This window comes from Moschus berezovskii, chromosome 11 (assembly GCF_049115385.1).
Source record: "Moschus berezovskii isolate FMDL1 chromosome 11, NW_MosBer_1.0, whole genome shotgun sequence".
NCBI lineage: Eukaryota > Metazoa > Chordata > Mammalia > Artiodactyla > Moschidae > Moschus > Moschus berezovskii.
In genome coordinates this window covers 44,727,702-44,753,427 of record NC_142470.1, presented here as the reverse complement: position 1 = coordinate 44,753,427, position 25,726 = coordinate 44,727,702, and the positions used below count along the sequence as shown (strand labels likewise).

Here is a 25,726-nt window from a genome sequence, read left to right as displayed (position 1 = left end):
AAAAGTGCTTTCAACCAAGATGTTCAAGTTACCATATATCATTCAATTTTATGCTCATCAGAGGAGAAGTCTTACCCTAAGACAATGAGTTCACCATATTTTACTGGTGCTTTGGATGGATGATTTTCTTGATCAGGAGAAAACATGAGCTTGGCTGTCTTTCTCAAATCTTTGTTCACTGGTCAGGAGCCTTGGGACACCTTTTGCATTATTTCCTAGAGGGGAAAAGTTTTCATTAGTAATTTGAACAATGAATTTCAGTTTAAGTAAAGATGTTCTTTTCTTGTGAGCACAATATTATGAAAATTATCACATAACATATAGAGTGTGACATTTCCCCCAATAATGGTTATTATATATTTGATATAACTGTTTAAACACATTAAAATGTAAATTTAGGAATGTTAACTTTATATTAAAAATGTAAATTCCAGTTCCAGGATGATGAGGAAGACATTATTTTCCCTATGATTTCTGCTAATTATAACCCAAAACCCTGAACATTATATATAAAGCAGAAGGTGACTCTGAAAAGTAGAGAGAAGGCAGAACAGCTAGGGGCCTTGGGGCCCATGGAATGACTTAGTGGCAAGTTCTTTGGGTTTTCTTTTTGCCTAATATCAATATATTCCAGATCTGAAGCTGAAGAATCTAGCAACCTGGAAATGCCAACTGGCAGAGAGAAAAATAAACACCTGACAAAATGCCTGCTCTCTCTGGTCAAAAGAACAAGAAAATAGCAGCCTTAGAAGGACAGAAAACTTTTGACAGTAACTGCTCTACTGCAGCCAACACCACAGAAGACACTGTGACCCCACCATCGCACTCACCAGCAACAGCTGAGTGGTGAGTCCAGACATCTACCTCAGGAGGCCATAATGAGGTGGCCTGACCTCCCCCTGGGTCTACCCTTGCCAGAGGCAGTGTCAGAACAGGCCAAGTGGAGAGCCAGCACGACCACCCTGTTGGCTGGTAACGTGCCCCCTCCTCTGCCCGAGTGGTGTCAGTGGAGAGCGCAGGGAGCCTGGGGTTCCATCCCAATTTGGCAGGATCTTCTTCCTTCAGGTGTCAGTGGAGGCCGAGAAGGGAACCTGGACTTCCATGTCCACCTGGTAGTAGTAAGAAGGCTCCCCGTACTCCCCTGACAGGGCAATGTGAGGAAAAGCCAGTGAAAATAGAAGGTCTGGATGATATTCAGAGTATCAGAACATAAAACGAAAATGTCCAGCTTTCAAAAGAAAGCCACTTACTATATAAAGTACAAGACAGAATTAAAACAATGCAAAAAGATAATCAACAGATGCCAGAAGTTTAGATGACAGAGATGTGAGAATTACCTAACAAAGATTTTAAACCAGTCATAAAAAATCTCAGTCATCAATTACAAACAAGTTTAGGGCAAAAAGACAAAAAGTAGTCTCCACAAAGAAACAGAAGATATATAAAGTTCACTGGATGGGCTCAATCCAGAATGGAAGGTACATAGGAAAGGAATGAGCTGGAAGACAGAAAGTACCCAGTCTGAACGACAGACAGGAAATCAGACTGGAAAAAAACAGGAACGAGCCTCATGGACCTGTGGGGCTACAGTACAGCCCTATTAATAACATTAGTATCACTGGAGTTCAGAATGAAAGGAGAAAGAATGGACCTGAAAAAGTACTCAATGACTGAAATTCAACAAATGTGAAAAGGGAAACAAAGCTACAGATTCAGGAAGCTGAACAAACTCTACATAGGATAAAACTAAACAAATCTATGCCAAGACACATGATAATTAAACTTCTGACTTAAAGGCAAAGAAATTTTCTTGAAAGCAGTAAGAGAAGAACTAAACCTTACCTATATGGGGAAAACAATGAATTTCTCACCAGAAACTACAGAAGCCAGAAGCAAACTACAGAAGCCAGAAGCAAGCAACCTATTTTTTTCAGGTGCCAAAAGAAAGTAACTATCAACCAGGTTCCAGCAAAAATGGAAAGAAAAGTTAAGACATTCTCAGATGAGAAAAAATTAAGAGAATCTGTCACCAGCAGAGCTATTCTAATAGAATGGTTAGCAGGAATTCTCTAAACAGAAAATAAATGAAAAAAAATAATAACTTGGAACACCAGAAAAGAACATGGTAGTAAAATCAAGACTTATGTTCACACAAACCTGTACATAAATGTTTATAGCAGCTTTATTCGTAGTAGCCAAAAACTTGAATTAATCCAGATGTTCTTTACCGAGTGGATGATTAACCTGTGGTACATCCATACTATGGAATAGTACTCAGCAATAAAAAGGAATGAACTACTGGTACATGAAACAGCATGGACAAATCTCTAGAGAATTATGCCGAGTATAAAAATCTAAGTTCAAAAGGTTACCTATATGATTTCTTTTATAGAACACTCTTGAAATGACAAAATTACAGAAACAGAAATCAGATAAGTGGTTGCCAAAGGTTAAATTGGGGGTGGGAGCAGGAGGGAAGTGAATGTGACTACAGAAAAGCAACAGGAAGGCACCACAGTGGTGATGGAAATGGTCTGTAGCCTTATCAGTGTCAGTATTCTATAAAACCAGGATATTGTGATATTGTGCTATAGTTTTCACAACTACAGTTGCATATAATAAGATCATCTGATCTACACTATGTTGTATATCAATATATGAATGTCTGTCCCTTTTACTTCTCCCCTAGAGAAGCATTCCATTTTAAAAAGCTCAAGCAGAAGCTTTAACCAGGTTTTTTAAATGAGCTCTTCTTAGACAATTAACGTACTGTCATCTAAACACGAACACACTGCTGTGGCACACTTCTGACCAAGAACAGTAAGAATTAAAACTTCAACAACATGAATTAATTAAATTTAAAATTTAAATTAAGTTTTAATAACACTGTCCTGATTCAGATTCCTTTTTAGAGTTACTATTTTTAGGAAATGGATGTTTTTCATTTATAGCAGCAAAACATTTCCTTAAAAAGAACTTATTTAAAGAAGTCAATTTCAACAGTATTAAATAGGATTAGTAAGCACATAGATATGGCAAAAATCTGAAAATGATACATAAATGCCCATATTTGGCTGACACTAGTTTTTAGCATGGCTAGCAAGTATTAACCTATGTTCTAGTTCTAATTCTCTTTGAATAAACCAATCTGCGTCCTCATCTCTAAAAATGAAGGGACTAAAGTAAAATGAAGAGAACGCTGGAGGTGAAAATATACGAGAGACAATCTGGTCATAAGAATTTACAAGTAATGTGCATACAGCACTACAGATTTAGTCCTATCGCCCCTATAGGAAAACAGGAACTAATTCCAGCTTTGACAAGGAGCAAGAGTAGGGCTGGCTGGAAAAACCATAGCCTTGACTAGACGGACCTTTGTTGGCAAAGTAATGTCTCTGCTTTTTAATATACTATCAAGGTTGGTCATAACTTTCCTTCCAAGGAGTAAGCGTCTTTTAATTTCCTGGTTGCAATCAGCATCTGCAGTGATTTTGGAGCCCAAAAAAATAAAGAGTGACACTGTTTCCACTGCTTTTCCATCTATTTCCCATGAAGTGATGGGACCAGATGCCATGATCTTTGTTTTCTGAATGTTAAGCTTCAAGCCAACCTTTTCACTCTCCTCTTTCACTTTCATCAAGAGGCTTTTTAGTTCCTCTTCACTTTCTGCCATATACTGTAAAGAAAGCTGATCGTCGAAGAATTGATGCTTTTGAACTGTGGTGTTGGAGAAGACTCTTGAGAGTCCCTTGGACTGCAAGGAGATCCAACCAGTCCATTCTAAAGGAGATCAATCCTGGGTGTTCATTGGAAGGACTGATGCTGAAGCTGAAACTCCAATACTTTGGCCACCTCATGCGACAAGTTGACTCACTGGAAAAGAGTCTGATGCTAGGAGGGATTGGGAGTGGGAGGAGACGGGGATGACAGAGAATGAGATGGCTGGATGGCATCACCGATTCTGTGGACATGAGTCTGAGTGAACTCCGGGAGTTGGTGATGGACAGGGAGGCCTGGCGTGCTGTGATTCATGGGGTCGCGGAGAGTCGGACACGACTGAGCAACTGAACTGAAGAGTAGGGCTGGCATATACTCAACCATTCTATATTTTCTAGAGCCTCTGGCCAAATTAGCCAAGAAAAACAACATGTTCCCAATTATTCTTACTCTCGTTAGATCCCTTAGAAGGTCTAATGAGATATTTATCAGCTATCAAAATTTCAATCACAGGAACACACTGAAACTTGGTTTCTATTTCTGTATCTAATAATCTAAAATCTCTAATAAGATACTTCAGTAATAATGGTTATTTACGATCTTAAACAAAGCCCAGCAGCTAGATAGTAACTCTTGCATTCACTCTCTGTAGATAATCTGTGTTTTAAAAATCTGAATAATATACAGAATTCTTCAAAATCAATTCCTGAAGTCATACTCCTGAGAACATGAAATGCATATGTACATAAGTATATTCTAATACCTCAATCACAGACAACACCTGGTGGTATTCAATTAAGTTAGCTGGTCTGACCCCATATTCAGTCCTATCCCAAAGTGATCTGGCAAAAATATGAAATAGCACCATTACTTCTATATGAGACTGGAAAAAATGATAGAGAAAATCTTGCTAAGACAATAAGGCTGTTTCCTATAATATCTATTACTTTGAAGTATGCTTGATCTGTGAAAATTAAGCATGCTGTTCTCATCAGCAGGGACCTTCCCAAGTTAAACAAATTTTAAAAGAAATATATTCTGGAACACTATTTGTGTGGGGGGGGGCAGGAAAACATGAATAATTTGCTATAAAATACGTTTCTTACAGTCTCACTAATTTGACTGATACCATATTCTAATCATTTGTTCTTTAAAGGCCAGTGAAATACAGCTGTTTTCTTATCAAGTGTTTGCAAAGGAAAAGACTTTCTAATATGTAATTGTCAGTTTTACCTTAAGAAGGAAAACTGGGGAACCAATCTTGGTCCAAATTGCTCCTTTAACGTAACACTTTTCTTTTTCACACTGCACACAGCCTTTTTGCTTCCTACCTACTAAACACAAGTACAAAATTCCTGTCCTGAAAAATAAAAAGAAGCAAAACAAACACTAAGCAAGGGACAAAACAGACCTTAGGAATGTGTTTACATAATCTTTTGAACACTCCTATTTTGGTGGGCAAGACAGTAAGCATAAGGGATGCTAGAGGAAAAAGGAAAATGTTTTAAAACATGAAAATGTTATAATCTTTTTATGGTGAAAAATATAATTTGGATTGCATATGTTATCTCTGATGAAACAGAATTCCATCTACACCAGCGTTCCCCTGCGGTTGATTTCAAAACGATGATTCAAACAAAAGGAACTCTCTTCTTATGCTTGTGGTGGAGCCATTTTGTGAAAACAAATTAGCTGATGATTGGAGGGTGGTAAACTTACAGCAGTTTCTTGCTAAGAGTGAAAAGTTAATCATCATCTTCCTTCTTTCACCATCAGCAGGATTAATAAGCAGCATTTTTCCATAAATGGAGAAAAGAGAGAGGCAAAATAATGGTGTCAGCTGTAGGAGCATGAGGTTACTACTTTTCTTTCTGTTGGTGTCTTTTGGCTTCTCAGTAGAGCACTGAAAGAAGTGAAGGCCATGTTCCCCTTCTCAAGATATAGGGCACTTCTGGACAAACTCCCAGCCCAGCTTTTTAGGGTGGCCAAATGACATGCTGATATTCTATCAGCTACAGTGATAACTTATTTTCATCCTGATGGGAAAGCAATTAACATCTTTCCCACAGATAGTGACTGTTCCCCTAAACTTGGGTTTCTCAATCCTGGAACTACTGACATTTTGACATGGGGAGTGGAGAGGGAGACGGCATGCACATTGTCAGAGGCTCAGCAGCACCCCTGAGAACGTCTCACCTTCCCACACTGCATCCCCCAACTTCCTTCCCACCCTTCACCCTCAGAACTACTGAGAACAAACTAGAGATAACAATTTTTTTAGGAGGAATTTCCCCTATTTTTGTCATAGTACATAGCAGTTCTGTTCAGTTCAGTCGCTCAGTCATCCGACTCTTTGCGACCCCATGAATCACAGCACGCCAGGCCTCGCTGTCCATCACCAACTCCTGGAGTTCACTCAAAGTCATGTCCATCGAGTCGGTGATGCCATCCAGCCATCTCAGTCTCTGTCGTCCCCTTCTCCTCCCGTCCCCAATCCCTCCCAGCATCAGTCTTTTCCAGTGAGTCAGCTCATCGCATGAGGTGGCCAGAGTATTGGAATTTCAGCTTTAGCATCAGTCCTTCCAATGAACACCCAGGATTGATCTCCTTTAGAATGGATGGGAGTATATAGTAAGGTATTTAATAAACATTTGCTTACTACCATAATCATAACGATGTCTTAAAAATTTTTTATTTTATTCGGCCACACCTCACAGCATGCAGGATCTTAGTCCCCTGACCAGGGATCAAACCCATGTCTTCTGCATTGGGAGTGTGAGTCTTAACCACCGGTCTTAAAAAGTTATTACTAAGCCTTGTGATAGGGAGAGCAATGGCTTTGAAGCTGCAGTTTCAGTATTTCACTAGACTTGGTAAGAGTGGCTGGAATGAAAATGGGAGAACTATCATCTTATCTTGATGGTGATAAATTATTAATATTTCTGTGCATTAAAATACTTTAATATTTTAAGAACCTCTCTCAACCTTCCTTCTTTCTTGAAGGCAAGAAACTGGAGTTGGAGTGGCCAAAGTAGCTATAAGGCCAGTGCTTGGTAGCCTGACATTTTGTTGTTGCTTAGTTGCTCAGTTGTGTCTGACTCTTTAAAACCCTATGGACTGCAGCCTGCCAGGCTCCTCTGTCCATGGGATTTCCCAGGCAAGAATACTGGAGTGGTTGCCATTTCCTTCTCCAGGGGATCTTCTCAACCCAAGGATCAAACACATACCTCCTGCATTGGCAGATGGATTCTTTACCACTAAACCACCAGGGAAGCCCTGCCTGACATTTAGAGAAAGGCTAATCTGTGGAGGCCAGATAAGGAAATATCTTCTTGACCTAGGGGACCCAAACTAACAGAAACTAAAAGCAGGCTTTGAAAAGCACAGGGGAATGCTTTTAAATCAAAAGGCATATCAATATCAATCAGAATCAAACTTAGATTAAGGTCTATCTTGCACTTGCACAGAAAGTTAATCAGCAAAGTGCTTTCTCACAGAATTAGGTTATTTGACCCTCACAACAGTCCTGTGAATTAGGTAGGGATGTCTTATTAACTCCATTTTCCAGACAGGGAACAGAAGTTGTCAGAAAGGCCAGTGACTGGTTCAAGGTCAAACAGGTACTATGTGACAGAGCTAGAACTGAAACCTATATATTAAACAAACACACATTAACTAATCTAATTTCTGTCACAACTGTATCAAGTATAGTTATTTATCTCCATTTGATAAATGAGAAGACTGATGCTCCTAGAAGTTAAGCAGTAGTTCAGGTTTTTTGATAACACTGATCACACCCCAAACAAGGTTGGGTAGGGTTGATTCCTAAATATCAATAAGAGTAAGAGACCATTAGGGGGCCATTTAGGAAAAGAGACTGTAAAGTAAAATAAACTCTAGACAAGTTACACTCCAGTAGAGACTAATAGCAACTATGCAATTATGGCTAGGGCTTTTGGACATTATTTGAAATTTTGTCACTTCCTCAAAGCTCACTGTATTTGTCAATCCTGTTGCCTGGCAGTGACCAACAATAAAAACATGAGTAAATAAAGTGGACTTTGCATGCTTTTTTTAAAAAAAATGAGGAGGGGAGAAAGGAATCCAAGGGGAAAAGCATGGTATTACACTAAGACAAATTCCTGGCATCATGAGGAAGAAAAACACATGTGTGAGAAGACAGCCCAGACAGCGCAGGGATAGGTTTCATGCACTCCCAGAAAAGTGACAGCCAAGAGAAAACTGCAGGGCAGTATTGACGGGGGTGGGGGTTTAAATACAACCTGGCCACCCTACCCCAAAATGATCACTTAATTCCCCACATCTAGATAATGTATTTTAAAGGACACAACTAAGGACTCTTTTTTTTTTTTTAGTTGTGTCTGCCCATGCCTGGCCTGTATTCAACTCTTTTAGCTTACCAAAGTACCTAAAATGATAATATGCTTCTCAGGAAAGCAATACCGGAAATTCCCCTGGATTTCACCACTAAAGTCTTGAAGAAAATTTTGCAGAAAGCAGCAAATTCAGTGGAATTAGATAGCTATTTGGAACAAAAGACATCTGATAGAATTATACTCATTGTAAACGCTATAGTTTCTTCAAGTCAGCGGGCAACCCATGCCTCTACTACCATTTCTTCTTATTGTCCAACACTTTCTGGGTTCTGTGCCAAGCACTGTTCTAAATACTTTACATAAAACAACTAATTGAATCCCAGAACAACCCTGTGAGGTTCAATAGATAGGAAAACCAAGGTTAAACTCAAACTCAAACCAGTACTCTGGATTAGCTGAAACAACTGAGTTTAAAATGAAAAGCAAATGGGGGTGGGGGTGGGGAGGAGAGAACTGCACTGGGAAACTAAGCAACAAGCAAGAAAACCCTCCAACTCTTCCTACTATAACGTATTTAATAGTGAGAGTTTATATAAATGCTATTGCCTTAATATAGGACAAACTTCTATAATATTGACTAACCATCTGAAGTTTCTAGTAATTCAATCATTTTAAAGCTGAGTTCAAAGTCCCTTAGATAAAATTTAAACTTGAAAAAAATGAATAAATGGATTTTTCTCACTTTAAATCTATATCATCCTATGAAATTAAAAAATGGAATATGGAGTCCATGTTCCACAAAAAGTATTCTGTAATGATCATTTTGGACAGTTAGGTTACTCCCAGAAACAGAATAATCTGGGTTTTCTCTAGTCCTTATTTTTATTAAAACACTGACCAAATTACATGCATTTTAAAAAGGCCAGTAACAGTCTCAAAGTATCTCCTCCAAGACATTTATTGATTATGAAGTGGAAAACAGTAACTTACAGTGGGCAAAACCTGGCAGACACCATCTTAACTAACTGATCAAGGTTAACATCTGCAATAAAATGTTTCGATATTGTGTATTCCAATTATGATGTACAAAAGCCACATCACTTTTGTGCTATGTTGCCGGAAAATGTGTAACCTTGATCTAATCAGGTGAACATATCAGACCAACCCAAATTGACAGCCTACAAAATAACTCTCAGCACTCAAAGTGCCAAGACCATGAAAGACAAGCAAAGACTGAGAAACTCCCAGGTTGGAGATTAAGGAGATGAAGCAGCTCCACAGGACCAGGAATTGGATCCTGGCACAGAAAAAGGACAGCAGAAAACTGAAATCTGAATATGGCCTATAGTTTAGTGAATAGTATTGTACCATTGTCAGTTTCCTGGTCTTGATAAATGTACTCTGGTTATACAGATCGCTAACATTAGAGGAAATAAACGGAACATGTAAACTCACTGAATTATTTTTCCGATTTTTCTCAAAAGCTAGAATTATTTCAAAATAAAAAATAAAAAAAGACAATAAAAATGGAAAACAAAATTTAATACAGAAATGAATTCAAGAGTTAAAGTTTGCTTCCTTCCAGCCCTCTCACAACCTAAATGTGTAAGATTTTCACTTACGCTGGGCTTGTCAAGTCACAGCGTCTGGTCTCCTGTCCTGGCTCTGATGTGAAGGTGCCCCATTCACAGGCTCTTTAGTGAGGAAAGTTGTTACTACCAAGTGTGGCCATTCATTGGACTGAGTGATAATAACTGAACCTTAGTGATGTATCCACACACTGATCTAAATTTGGCAGAATCATGCTTCATGGTTTTTTCCCCCCCCCAAAGTTATGACATAAGAGCAATTTTACTACTGAATGCTCTAGGAGGTTTTATTAGAAAACACTTTGTATATGGAATTATATCACAGCTTTTGATTTAATGCTATACTATACACTGACCTTTAACAGGACTTTAGTTTATTTGAGTTCTGAAGAGTTTATAAAAAGGGAATAGAAAGAAGGATGGGAGAAAGAAGAGTTAGGAAGCAGCAGCCCTGGGTGATTTTTGACACATTTCATTTAGAATAAAATCCTGAAAAGCCAGAAAGTCAAACACTTTCCTGAATTATTCATTAATTATTTCATTGCGGATATTATTCTCTTCCAACAAGAAGAGACACTTGCAAAGGACTAAGCTATGACAGGGTTTTCTAAGGCCACCCCTAAGAACTCTGGCCCTTGATAGTCATGAGGGCTGGACCCAGGGTCTTTCATGAATTCTCAAAACTACAAACCAGTCCTATAACACACAATTCCCCAAAATGGGGACAACACTTTCCTCACCTCATAGGATTTGTCACTGGATCTGAATGAGAACAACAAAGCCGCATTGGGATTTATTCTGTTGGGTCATCTCCTTGATTCACTCAAGTCACAGAATTTTGAGTCTCTTAAAATTATTCAAACTGTGAGAGTTAAACCAGCGATTTTCAAGGTGTTAATGTAATGTTTAAAAAAAATCAAGTATTTGTAAAATGTATTCAGTTAGGCTAGACAATACTTGGTAATCTAAATAATATATCTAATAATATAAAGTTGGCCTTGATAATAATTTATGGTAATGCTGCCTTATCACTTAATATTTGTTTTCTCAGAGATGCATCTTTATTTCTCAGTATCTAAACAAATGTTTATAGTCTGCTCTTTGTCGATAACTCTGATACCATGTATAAAGTTCTAGTTTTCTACTGCTCATAACACATAACAGGCCCTGAAATATAATTAAAAACCTCACAGACCATAGCAATTAGTTTTAAGGTTGAATGCTATATAAATGTTTTGATTTTCAGTAGTGGAAAAAACTGCATCTAAATCAAATTAGATTTAGTGTATGTACTTCCTGCTTTTGATGCTTTCCAATTATGGTGCTGGAAAAGACTCTTGAGAATCCTTTGGACAGCAAGGAGACCAAACCAGTCAATCCTAAAGGAAAATCAACCCTGAATATTCATTGGCGGACTGATGCTGAAGCTGAAGCTCCAATGCTTTCGCCACCTGTTGTGAAGAGCTGACACTGGAAAATACTCTGATGCTGGGAAAGATTGAGGGCAGAAGAAGGGCATGACAGAGGATAAAATGGTTGGATGGCATCACTAACTTAACGGACATAAGAATTTGAGCAAACTCTGGGAGACAGTGAAGGACAGGGAAGCTTGGAGTGCTGCAGCCCATGGGGTCACAAAGAGTTGGACACAAGCTAGTGAGTGAACAACAATTTCCTGCTCTTACAGGGAGTTAACTTTAACTCTTTTAGTTTCACAATTTCATTATAAGCTCTATTAAAAAGAAATGGGAAAAGAAAATGTGGTTGAAAATTCAAATAACAACTAAATCTCCAACACTTCTTCTAACAGTCAAGTCAGCTATCCACAGAGAGAAGTCTTTATTAAAAGATGATGACTATTATAATCTCACTAATGAACAAAAGTTTCATATTATGATTTCTCTGTGGTTCATGAAAAGTTCTCAAAAGTAACAGCATCTGATCTTTCTTTGACCAAACCATGTTTTCCCCATAAATTTTTATAGCAGTAATTTAAAGGCACTGTGTGTGGGAGGCTAAGAACATCTATTTTTTAGCAGAGTGAATATTTTAAATCACCCGATATGGTGTTCCTATCTAATTCTTTTCATTAGGAAAATAATACATACATGTAGCCAGGATATGTCTACAAATTTCCTCTTTCCACTCTGATTACCCAAGTAGGTAACTTATTAAGATCAACTTTTCTTCCTAATCTGCAACTTTTCTCTTGTCTTCTGTTGTATACATACCCAAGAGAGTGTCTACTCCCCTCTCACAGATAAGAAAATCTGATAAAAAATGAACACACATTACTGGGCAGCATGTTGGTATTCTAGCAAACATTCAGTTTTAAACAAAATTAAAAAAAGGGAAAACCTTAGTTATACCTTTTCTTTAAATGAAAATAAAATGCTTCAGAAAAGAACACTGCTGGGAACATAAAACTGTTCATTTTTTAGCAGGAGCCTCACCCCCTCTTAATTAGTCAGCAGATCTAAAATTATTAAATGTCTTCCTACCACATTATAGAACAATAACAAAACATTCAGGTAGAAACATTATCTAAAAGTCTTATAAACCAAAACTCTCAATATTATAAAAAAATCCTATAAATTTTCCCTACCTTGTAAAAATGTTTAAATAGTAAACTGTAGTTATCTCAAAGGCCTAATCTCTTTGAGAGGACCTCGGGAGACTTACGGTCAAAGAGCTAAATTCTGAATAAGCAATAAACAGCTAACCAAAGTACAATGACAGCTCCATCATTCTGGCTACCAAACAATTCCTTCAAAGAGCAATGTAATTCTCAAATTTAATAATTCAAAACAGAACAATGGACAACACTGAATTCCAAAGTATGTTAAAAACTAAATACTGTAGCTTGAAAGAAAAAAACTAAATACTGTAGTCTGGATTGGAAAAACACTGCAAATGAAGAATTTTTAGTTTCCTGCTGACCAACAGTCAACAGGCAGTAAATCCCTGTAGTTATTTCTCTAAGAGTAATGAGAGGTTTAAATTAATAGCATGCTGCTGCTACTGCTGCTAAGTCGCTTCAGTCGTGTCCGACTCTGTGCGACCCCATAGAAGGCAGCCAACCAGGCTCCACCGTCCCTGGGATTCTCCAGGCAAGAACACTGGAGTGGGTTGCCATTTCCTCCTCCAGTGCATGAAAGTGAAAGTGAAGTCGCTCAGTCGTGTCCGACCCTTAGCGACCCCATGGACTGCAGCTCACCAGGTTCCTCCATCCATGGGAGTTTCCAGGCAAGAGTACTGGAGTGGGTTGCCATTGCCTTAAACCTCCCTAAAAACACAAAATCCATGGAGCCTGAGATTTATTCAATCTTTTTCCCAAGAGGGAAGAAAATATAACTTTTACATATTTCTAAAATCAAATGTGAAAAAATTAAGTCTAAACCATCTGATGATTCAAAGCATTCCTTTTGCAACCCTACCTTTAACCTGAAGCACTGACAATGTGACACTTAAAATTAAGCCATAGAATACCTATCTCTTTATTCCTCTGCTATCACCACAAGCTAGATAAACAATCTTCTCACCAGATGATAAAATTCAGATAGTACTAAAGCATCTTCCAGTTACACTTGGAATTACACACATAAAAGCAGTCTGTTCAGTGTTCTTTCACTTAAACACCTCATAATGTGTGTGGGTGGGCCTGTGTTATGCAAAATAGGTAAACACTCTGTAATTCTAGATTCTATTGGCTGAGTTAAGAATTCACTTCTCCCCTCTCCTCCCTAAGGAAGTCTGTATCCCAAAAGAGAAGAAACGGAAGTAAGAGGAAAGCACTGAACAATTTTTAACACAGACTGAATTTCAAGTTATGGAACATGGTACTTCAAAAGGGAGTATTCTATTTCTTAAAAGGCTGACTGAATTGACTACATAAAGGCTCTCTAAAAATGTTGCAAATATAAAATTCGGAACTATCTTTTCATAATAAAGTAATAGCTTATTTTAACAGATTTAGTATAATACTTAATCTGTTAAGAAACACTCTACTTAAAAAAACAGAAGACCCAATACCACTCATACGCAAAGAAAGATGGCTCCTTTAGAACTATCCAACTGAAGCAAAGATTTTTTTGGTTTTGTTACAAAAAACTACATTATCCCAGGCATAAGAACAGGTGAGTATTCAATCACATGATTAAATTGATCCATGCTTATTGATCATGCTTATTTCCAGATTTATACTTTAAAAATAGATTCACTGGGTGCTCATGAACATAGAGAAATGATAATAGTACTCAGAGGGAGTTGGGGTTGTATAAGTTTCACCAGCCGTTCAACTTCGGCTTCTTCAGTGTTACTGGTTGGGGCATAGGCCTGGATTACTGTAATATTGAATGGTTTGCCTTGAAAATGAGTTGAACGGTTCTATGAAGACCTACAAGACCTTATAGAACTAACACCCAAAAAAGATGTCCTTTTCATTATAGGGGACTGGAATGCAAAAGTAGGAAGTCAAGAAACACCTGGAGTAACAGGCAAATTTGGTCTTGGAGCATGGAATGAAGCAGGGCAAAGGCTAATAGAGTTTTGTCAAGAGAACGCACTGGTCATAGCAAACACCCTCTTCCAACAACACAAGAGAAGACTCTACACATGGACATCACCAGATGGTCAACACTGAAATCAGATTGATTATATTCTTTGCAGCCAAAGATGGAGAAGCTCTATACAGTCAGCAAAAACAAGACCAGGAGCTGACTGGCTCAGATCATGAACTCCTTATTGCCAAATTCAGACTGAAATTGAAGAAAGTAGGGAAAACCACTAGACCATTCAGATATGACCTAAATCAAATCCCTTATGATTATACAGTGGAAGTGAGAAATAGATTTAAGGGACTAGATCTGATAGAGTGCCTGATGAACTCTGGACGGAGGTTCGTGACACTGTCCAGGAGACAGGGACCAAGACCATCCCCATGGAAAAGAAATGCAAAAAAGCAAAATGGCTGTCTGGGGAGGCCTTACAAATAGCTGTGAAAAGAAGAGAAGCGAAAAGCAAAGGAGAAAAGGAAAGATATAAATAAGCATCTGAATGCAGAGTTCCAAAGAATAGCAAGGAGAGATAAGAAAGCCTTCCTCAGTGATCAATGCAAAGAAATAGAGGAAAACAACAGAATAGGAAAAACTAGAGATCTCTTCAAGAAAATTAGAGATTCCAAGGGAAACATTTCATGCAAAGACGTGCTCGATAAAGGACAGAAATGGTATAGACCTAACAGAAGCAGAAGATATTAAGAAGAGGTGGCAAAAATACACAGAAGAACTGTACAAAAAAGATCTTCACGACCAAGATAGTCACAATAACGTGATCACTGACCTAGAGCCAGACATCTTGGAATGTGAAGTCAAGTGGGCCTTAGAAAGCATCACGACAAACAAAGCTAGTGGAGGTGATGGAATTCCAGTTGAGCTTTTTCAAATCTTGAAAGATGATGCTGTGAAAGTGCTGCACTCAACATGCCAGCAAATTTGGAAAACTCAGCAGTGGCCACAGGACTGGAAAAGGTCAGTCTTCATTCCAATCCCAAAGTAAGGCAATGCCAAAGAATGCTCAAACTACCACACAATTGTACTCATCTCACACGCTAGTAAAGTCGTGCTCAAAATTCTCCAAGCCAGGCTTCAGCCATACATGAACCGTGAACTTCCAGATGTTCAAGCAGGTTTTAGAAAAGGCAGAGGCACCAGGGATCAAATTGCCAGCATCCGCTGGATCATGGAGAAAGCAAGAGAGTTCCAGAAAAACATCTTTTTCTGCTTCATTGACTATGCCAAAGCCTTTGACTGGGTGGATCACAATAAACTGTGGAAAATTCTGAAAGAGATGGGAATCCCAGACCACCTGACCTGCCTCTTGAGAAACCTGTATGCAGGTCAGGAAGCAACAGTTAGAACTGGACATGGAACAACAGACTGGTTCCAAATAGGAAAAGGAGTACGTCAAGGCTGTATATTGTCACCTTGTTTAGTTAACTTCTATGCAGAGTACATCATGAGGAACACTGAGCTGGAAGAAGCACAAGCTGGAATCAAGATTGCTGGGAGAAATATCAATAACCTCAGATATGCAGATGACACCACCCTTATGGCAGAAAGTGAAGAGGAACTCAAAAGCCTCTTGATGCAAGTGAAAGAGGAGAGTGAAAAGGTTGGCTTGAAGCTCAACATTCAGAAAATAAAGATCATGGCATCTGGTCCCATCACTTCATGGGAAATAGATGGGGAAACAGTCGAAACAGTGTCAGACTTTATTTTTGGGGGCTCCAAAATCACTGCAGATGCTGACTGCAGCCATGAAATTAAAAGACGCTTACTCCTTAGAAGGAAAGTTATGACCAACCTAGATAGTATATTAAAAAGCAGAGACATTACTTTGCCAACCAAGGTCCGTCTAGTCAAGGCTATGGTTTTTCCTGTGGTCACGTATGGATGTGAGAGTTGGACTATGAAGAAAGCTGATTGCCGAAGAATTGATGCTTTTGAACTGTGATTCATGGGGTCGCGGAGAGTCGGACACGACTGAGCGACTGAACTGAAGTTTCACCAGCCAGCCACTGAAGGCACCTAACTTACTGACCAGCAGCTTTTAGATCCTACTTGTAAGCTTTATCTGAAGAGATACTGCCTGCTTTTCCAAATTTCCTTGCACCTTTTCTTAAGAAATGTGTTTTCTTATGGTGAAGGGTTATACATGGAACCTGTTATTCCTCTACACAGCCAAAAATAAACCTGCTCTGTGCTTAATTACATTTCAGGGTTTTTTTAAAGCATGCTAAACTAAGTTACAAGAGCAAATTCTGGTCCATACCCGTTCAATAAGCTGCACATGCAAACTATCTATACTCTCACCCATTAAATTGTTGTTCAGCTTGAGTCTAGAGAGCAAATGCTCTTATAGAAAAATATTTGGTAGCCCTAATATCTACCAAATAGTATTATCTACCAAATAGTAGTAAATTAGGGTATCTACTATGTACCTAATATCTACCAAATAATATCTTGTCACAAAATGAACCCTCTTCTAGCTTATAGCTACAAGTCTACTTCTGCTGCTACCCAGCATTCCATAACCGTGTCATATCCCCTGCAGCTATTCTTAAGGAAATCTGCATAATGTTTCTTTTGCTCATTATGCTGGCAGCAGGCCCACTTACGTTACTGTGAAGTAAATCTGCTCAGATGGTCTGCTTTTGTCCAATGTAGATACATGCTCAGTCCAGGAAACCTATTTGTCAAAGTAATCTGGGCATACTCTAACATTTTGCTGTTTGGTGATCCTGCCACGTCATGTGATTCCAGGCTGATGAAACTGCTCAAGAAGCCGGACGTGACCGGTCCAATACTCATACTAAACAGAATGTAGTTGTGACTGACTATGCCTTAAACTTGATGCCACAACAAAACTTGAGGACCTGCCATTCTTGAGACCAATATACTGACTCTCATATTAACTTGAGGAGTGTATTTCTTGCTCACCTCCTAAGGCAATCCAATACATCAATAGCTCATACATTGTCATCATGACTTATCTTATAATGATTAAAAACAGACCATCAGGAGTATAAAAATTCCTTACATATTTCAAGCTCTGTGTTTATACCAAATAATCTGAAGGAATATATTTTTCTTAAAGAGCTCCAAGAAAACACTGAAGACAAAACTTCCCTATTTATTGAGAATGATAAGCAATTTTAAAATGGGACAAAGACTGTATTCATAAGGGGAAAGGGCTAGAACTAAATTTTTAAGCTTTTCTTTCCCAGTTTGAATTGACTAGCTACTTGGGTTTGCTTTTTTTTTTCTTTTTAAGAACCTTTTTTGCTTTTCACATGTGGTTTATTTTTTATTTACAATGATGTCTGATTCAGTAATATCTCGCTGTTGGTTGTTGTTTAGTTGCTAAGTCATGTTTGACTCCTGCAACCCCATGGACTGCAGGCCTGCCAGGCTCCTGTGTCCATGGGATTTCCCAGGCAAGAATACTGGAGTGGGTTGTCATTTCCTTCTGCAGGGGATCTTCCTGACCCAGGGATTGAACTCGCATCTCCTGCATTGCAGGCAGATTCTTTCACTACTGAACCACTGGGGAAGCCCAGTCAAATACAAAAACAAAACATTAAGTAGTTTTGTTAACTGGTAGGAATCAAAGTTACCAAACTCTGGCAAATGGACCTTAACCTCAATAACCTTTCCCCACTCTTCTTCTGAATCTGCCTTAGCTTACAGGTGACAAATTTCCTTGTCTTCACCTATAATATCTGAACTTCTGGGACTTATCTCAGTTGGGCTGGGTTTTTTTTTTTTGAGACCAATGATAAACTTTCAGTACCCTGAAAACTTAAAAATCAATCCAAAAGAAAAACAAAACAAAGTACACTTACCTCACAACGTCTATGCCTTTTCAGATGTTTCTTTTCTTATGCCTTATTTTTCTTATCCGTTGTAGTTTAGGTTTTTGATTTCACCTTTGACTTCCCTCTGAGAGCCTGTTTCTCCTCTAATGGTCTCTGAATACCTCTGAGGATTCAGTCAAGGATTCTTTCCTCCTAGGCCCTTTACCTCTAGCCACACCCACAGCAAGTGTGTAAACTATTTCATCCTTTAGTTCCACCTCATTGGTGACACTTATGTCATGTTTCTCTAACCCATAAGGCAAATTCACATAGATGGCCTTGGCTATTTCACAGTAAGCTTTTATCGAATATCTACACGTGCCCAGGTTTTTACTTGCCAAATGCACCTAACTCTAATCCTTTTGAAGAAAAGGTATTTGAGGTCTAAGATTTTCAACAAGGCATGATTCTTCATTGTTAGGGACAGGAAGAAGAAGAACAACAACAAAAATATCACCGGTATTACTATATCATATAACCACATTGTAAAGCTGGAAAGAATCTTAAAGAATATCCTATCAACTTAATTCAATTTTCAATTCCCTCATTTTACAGATGAGAAAAATCTGTATCTAGAGAGGGTAAGGGATTTGATTAAGTCATAATACTAAGTAGTGGAGCCAGTTAATAGATCTTTTGACTTCTACTAGGTTGTTTCATTAGTTTTGGAGGCAATACCACAATACTAAAGAAAAGAGCAGAGAGCTGACAAGTGACTCACCCTGTACCACAGTATTACCTATCAGTGAGATGGCCAAATACCGACCTTTAGCTCTATTCTTTTCCGTGTGCTGTTACTTTATACCATAAAGAAAAAGCTGAAAATTAGACAAATAAGTTTTATGATATGCGTTTCACAGAGATGTCTTTTTTAAAAAACATATAAATAATCAATAATTACATACAAAAAAATGCTCAATATCAACAGCCATTAGGGAAAGGTAAATCAAAACCTGAATAATAAGACAACATTTCACACCCACTAGGATGGCTGTAATCAAAAAGAAATATTGTCAAGGATGTGGAAAATTCAAAATTCCCGACCGTTGCTGGTAGGAAAGTAAAACAGGGCACTCACTTGGGAAAAACAGTCTGTCAGTTCCTCAAAAGATTAAACACAAAGTTACCATACGATCCAGGAATTCCACTCCTGGTATATATTCAAAAGAAATGAAAACACATATTCAAACAAAGATCTGTGCACAAATGTTCACAGTAGTATTATCCATAACAGCCAAAAAGTGGAAATAAGCCAGATGTCCATCAACTGACAAATGGATAAATAAAATGTGGCACATCCATACAATTGAATGTTATTTGGCAATAAAAAGGAATAAAATACTGATACATGCCACAACATAGGTGACCTCTGAAAACCCTATGCTAAGTGAAAGAAGCAAACCAGAAAGGATTACATATTGTATAATTCTATTTATTTGAAATGTTCAGAGTAGGCAAATCTGGAGATAGAACTATGATTAGTGGTTGCCTAGGGCTGGGACAGGCTGGGGGAGAGGGGATCGGGAATGGGAACTTGAGGGGGCAATGGTTAAATGCCATGGAGTTTCTTTTTCAGGTGATAAAAATGTTCTAAAATTGTAATAACAGTTATACAACTCTGTGACTACACTAAAAAACCACTGAAGTATACATTTTACATTTCAAATGCATGGTATATAAATTATATCTCAATTAAACTATTATATTATCAAAGAAACAAAGCAATTTCCAGATTAAAAAAAAATGCCATAGACCACTGGATGCTGGCATGCATGTGGAATTCAAGTACTGATCTTGAACTTACTACTTATTGAACCAAAGAAACTGAGGGAAAACAATCACTTGAACATTCTACAAGATACACAGGTTTTCACAAACAGAGCTGAAGACTTTCCCAAACCAATAGCTTTTTGTACAAAAATCACAAAATTCACAGTCAGGCTTGGAATTTTTAATTTCATATTATTTCAATCTACCTTTTATTGTAGACATTTTTGTTTGGTTTTGCTGACATCTTACATCATCTTCAATAAATATGAGTGAAGCATGTTCCCCTAAAACCAACTTATCAGTTCTCTGCTACAAACTGAGTGTCCAAGAATTCAATTCAATTCTGACACTATCCACCTGGAGGAGTTAGCGCAAATCCCACAAGTTAAAGGACTCAGTCCCATAGAAGAGCCCCACACTTCAGCACTTACGATGCCAGCTGCAAATCTCAGGCAACCCTTAATTCTGCCATAAATCAGGGGTTCCCATGATTACCTCTTCATGTTCCCTAACTTACTAGCATGGCTCACGCAACTCAGGAAAAAACTTAACTTACATCTACCAGTTTATTATAAAGGGAAGTGTTATTTAAATATTTTGAGTATTAGATAGCTTACAGTCTCATTTGGCTAAATAGCTGAAAACAGAAAACCAAGATCTAGGTTACCAGATGATGGTGTCTCTCCACAGCAGGATTAAAAAGAGCCACCCTTCTCCCAATCCTCTAGATTCCACTAAATCCCTATTAATGATTTCCTCTACTAACAACAGCAATTGCGGGCTTCCCTGCACTTTAATTAGCTTGATGTTTGAGTAATTTTCAAACTGAGGCCTATGGTCTCCTTACTTTTAATTTTATACATCTGGAGTCACATCTAGAGTCTAATAATACAATTACTATTCCAACAAATAGTATTGAGCATTTACTATAATGCCAGAAGCAATAAGAATATTCAAACTAATGCAAAAGGTATGATTCCCTATACCACTACTCATTTACTCACAGTTTGGAGGGGAAAAGGTGTAAATCAATCAATCCAACCCAAATCAGGTACCATATTAAAGCAAAAGGGAATAAATAATGTAACACTTTAAGGAAAAGTATTACCATGTTGGTGGAAGGGCATCCAGGGAAAGGTTCATAGAAGGAGAGGTACTTGAGTTGGGCCCTGAGAAACAGACTAGATTTTGGTAAGTGGGGAAAAAGCATTTCACGTGGAAGAAACAACGTGCATCAAGATTTAAAAAAAAAAAATGTACTGTGTGCTCAGGAAAGGTTAGGTTCCCAGGAACTGAAAGGTAAAGAAGAGCCTGATACAGCAGGCCTTAAAAGTCTGGGTAAAGAGACTGAACTTTTCTCTGGAGTTAGTCAAAAGTCTTTAAGGAAGGCTTTCAGAAAGGGAAGAAAACAACTTGTATGTGTATTACCTACTATATAGCAGGTAAGAATTTTACATGTGTTAAACCCAATCTTTAAAACTGTCTATGACAGATGAGGAAATTAGGCTAAATTATGTGCTCATGGTCATTCAGAAACTAAGCGGCAAAAGTTGGGATCTGAATTTAAACATACGTCTAATTTAAACATATGTCTACCATTCTACCTGGCAAAATTCAATCAATCAAGCCAGGGCCAAAAGATGTCTAGCCACAATGTCCATGATCAAATTTGATATTATGTCAAATTAAGTTTTTCAGTCTGCTTATTACTACATTATGATAAATGGGTTTTTGCCAAATTTGAGTCGACTGATGGGATAGCTTGATCTAAAAATATAGGCTGGAGTAGACACATAAAGGGCTTACCAGGTGGTGCTAGTGACAAAGAACCTGCCTGTAGGAGATGTAAGAGACAGAGATGCGGGTCGGATCCCCAGATCAAGAAGATCTCCTGGAGAAAGGAATGGCTACTCACTCCAGCATTCATGCCCAGAGAATCCCATGGACAGAGGAGCCTGGTGGGCCATAGCCCATAGGTTCACAGAGAGTTAGACACAACTGAAGCTATTCAGCATGAGACACATTGTTTTAGGGATTCTTGAGAAGTCATCTTGAAGAAAGAGTTACCTAACAGATTAAACTAATTAAGAGATCTGAAAATGAAGAGGGAAATACATGCCAACGCATTATGATGAAATGGATGACACAAGCCAAAGAAAGCCCACAAAGACACAAGCAGCACGGCTCCTTTTCCTAGTTACTGAGTCTCTTCACAGTGTTTTGATAATTTTTTACTCTTTATTTAAGAAAATCTATATTGATGAATACAGAAGGCTGGTGGGTTCCCTGAGCATTTGTGTATATTACTATTCAATTTCTCCCAGGTGAACAGTCTTCCCTAAGCAAGGGAAAAGACCCTGGGATCACCATACAGGAATGGGTTTGTACCTGTCCTTTTCCTCAGGTCCATGGGTCAAGAACAAACCAGTAATGTGCAAATGTGAGATCATTTGCATACATGTTTCTGGAAGACACATACGTAAATAAGAATCTGTATATAAAGCTGACAGTTATTGGGGTTCTAAAGAATCAGACACAACTGAAGTGACTTAGCCAGCATATAAAGCTGAAGGATGCTTATTAAGCTATTTAAAACTAGCCAGGCCAAAACTGATCAAAAAGAATGTCAGATGTTGGACAGGGTTTTCATATGAGAACCAGGACAACCTGACTACGGTTGAGTTTACCTGTGAGGATGAGAAACTGGGTGGGGTAAGACTGGAAGGAAGCTAAAGAAATCACTTGCCAGTTACGATCTTTAATATTTGTGCAATAAAATCTAAAACCTCAGTTTAAAAAATTCAGTTGACGCATAAAGAAAAAGTATGACAATAATTACTGATTCCTCTTTATATACTGACAATAAAGAAAATCTCTTCACACTGTATTTTTTCAATCATGGATAGATTACCAAGACCAGAAAAAAACATTTCTTAAAGCATATTGCAAAAATCCAGGCTATGACATAACCCTTTGTTTATATTTATTAAACAGTAACAACAAAACATGGGAAGACAAAAGCACAAAACTCATCCAATCCCAAGCCATTAAGAGCTGGTTTGAAAAGTTTTCAGACCATGACTCTGTATAAACTTGTTGGGAGACTATGTTTTAGTAGATTATGGCCATCACAGCAATGTTTCCTAAACAATGTTAAGTAAGTCAGGTTATTAACACTGCTGAATTGGAAGTAGAAGCCTTCTGGAACTTTGTTGTGTTAAAAGTATATTCATAGAGCACCAGGCTGAGCTCCCTGCGCTATACAGCAATTTTCCACCAGCTGTCTGTGGTAATGTATGTATTTCAATGCCACTCTCAATTTTTCCCACCCTGTCCTTCCCAGCTCAGCCTGCTGCTCAGTGACAACCCAGAGCGGGGAATGGGGTGGGATGTGGGAGGGAGATTCAAGAGGAAAAGGACATGTGTACGCCTATGCTGATTCATGTAGATGTACGGGAGAAAGCAACACAACATTGTAAAGCAATTATCCTCTAATTAAAAATAAGTTTAAAAAACTTAAACCAACATTTAACTCTTTCTTAAAAATAAAAAAAAAAGATTTATTTATTTTTAACTGCGCTGAGTCTTCGCTGCTGTGGGCTTTCTCTAGTTGCAGAGACTGGGGCTACGGCTTGTCATGGTGCCCAGGCTTCTCATGGTGACGGCTTCTCTTGCTGCTGAGCACAGGCTTCAGCAGTTGTGGCGCATGGGCTTAGCTGCTCTGAGGCGGCATGTGGGATCTTCCCAGATCAGGGATCAAACCTGTGGCTCCTGCACTGGCAGAAGGACTCTTAACCACTGTACTACCAGGGAAGTCTCCTATCTTTCTTGAACTCTATTTCCAATCAGATTTTGACTGCAACAATTGCAGTTTTGCTAACCATAGTTCTTTTCCTTGTTGTCAAAGGAATTTTGTGCCTGAAACTGGAACTAACCTGGCAAATAGAGATTATTGCCTCAGTTAAGCATTTGAAAGTCAGAATTTAGCTTCCCTTTAACTACATTTGTTAGGAATGACCACTAGACAAGAAGAAATCTTTTCTCAAACCAGTTTTCCACCTTAGTTTACTGACTTTTTTTCCAACCAGTCATCTCAGATAAAACCAGATTCTTTCCAACCATATCATTTAGAATCCATATTCTATATACATCAGACACCTGAAAAGAAGGAATGTTGTTAACTTGAGTTCCCTTTTAAGTAATTTCAGTTCAAGCTAAAACTGGGTAGATGAAAAATATCAGTTCTCTTTACATTCAAAACTGAAAACCTATTTGTATCAAAACTGAGATACAAAGGTGTGTGTGTATGGTAGGTGGTGGTGGGGAGAGTACTGTTTTAAAGCCCAGCAAAATAACACTGTCTTATATGGATATTTCTAAAACTGCAATTAGTTCAGTTTATGAAGTGCTACTATGGGTGCTGCACTCAATATGCCAGCAGATTTGGAAAACTCAGCAGCAGCCACAGGACTGGAAGAGGTCAGTCTTCATTCCAATCCCAAAGAAAGGCAATGCCAAAGAATGCTCAAACTACCGCACAATTGCCCTCATCTCACACGCTAGCAAAGTCATGCTCAAAATTCTCCAAGCCAGGCTTCAGCAATATGTAAACCGTGAACTCCCAGATGTTCAAGCAGGTTTTAGAAAAGGCAGAGGCACCAGAGATCAAATTGCCAACATCCGCTGGATCATGGAGAAAGCAAGAGAGTTTCAGAAAAACATCTATTTCTGCTTCATTGACTATGCCAAAGCCTTTGACTGTGTGGATCACAATAAACTGTGGAACATTCTGAAAGAGATGGGAATCCCAGACCACCTGACCTGCCTCTTGAGAAACCTGTATGCAGGTCAGGAAGCAACAGTTAGAACTGGACATGGAACAACAGACTGGTTCCAAATAGGAAAAGGTGTACGTCAAGGTTGTATATTGTCACCTTGCTTATTTAACTTATATGCAGAGTACATCATGAGGAACGCTGGGCTGGAAGAAGCACAAGCTGGAATCAAGATTGCTGGGAGAAATATCAATAACCTCAGATATGCAGATGACACTACCCTTATGGCAGAAAGTGAAGAGGAACTCAAAAGCCTCTTGATGAAAGTGAAAGAGGAGAGTGAAAAGGTTGGTTTGAAGCTCAACATTCAGAAAACCAAGATCATGGCATCTGGTCCCATCACTTCATGGGAAATAGATGGAAAAACAGTGGAAACAGTGTCAGACTTTGTTTTTTGGGGCTCCAAAATCACTGCAGATGCTGATTGCAGCCATGAAATTAAAAGACGCTTGCTCCTTGGAAGGAAAGTTATGACCAACCTAGATAGTATATTAAAAAGCAGAGACATTACTTTGCCAACCAAGGTCCGTCTAGTCAAGGCAATGGTTTTTCCCGTGGTCATGTATGGATGTGAGAGTTGGACTGTGAAGGAGGCTGATCGCCGAAGAATCGATGCTTTTGAACTGTGGTGTTGGAGAAGACTCTTGAGAGTCCCTTATACTGCAAGGAAATCCAACCAGTCCATTCTAAAGGAGATCAATCCTGGGTGTTCATTGGAGGGACTGATGCTAAAGCTGAAACTGCAATACTTTGGCCACCTCATGCGACGAGTTGACTCACTGGAAAAGACTCTGATGCTGGGAAAGGCTGGGGGCGGGAGGAGAAGGGGACGACGGAGAATGAGATGGCTGGATGGCATCACCGACTCTGTGGACATGAGTTTGAGTGTACTCCGGGAGTTGGTGATGGACAGGGAGGCCTGGCGTGCTGTGATTCATGGGGTCGCGGAGAGTCGGACACGACTGAGCGACTGAACTGAACTGAACTGAACTATGGGTCAGGTACGGTAAGAGAAATTATAGATACAAAGATAATTGAGAAATATTTTAAAGAAGTCCTTAA

At 38.6% G+C, this 25,726-nt stretch overlaps 1 protein-coding gene across 2 annotated transcripts in view; it reads right to left on the bottom strand.

Moving 5' to 3' along the window:
* The window catches only part of PELI1 (pellino E3 ubiquitin protein ligase 1), a 74,197-nt gene that overhangs the window by 30,717 nt on the left and 17,754 nt on the right, over positions 1–25,726 (bottom strand). For both annotated transcript variants that reach the window (XM_088841306.1, XM_055401034.2), the window contains exon 2: positions 76–215. In XM_088841306.1, coding sequence (XP_088697432.1) covers positions 76–146 — 71 coding nt within the window. In that variant the 5' untranslated portion in view covers positions 147–215. The remainder of the gene's footprint in view (positions 1–75; positions 216–25,726) is intronic.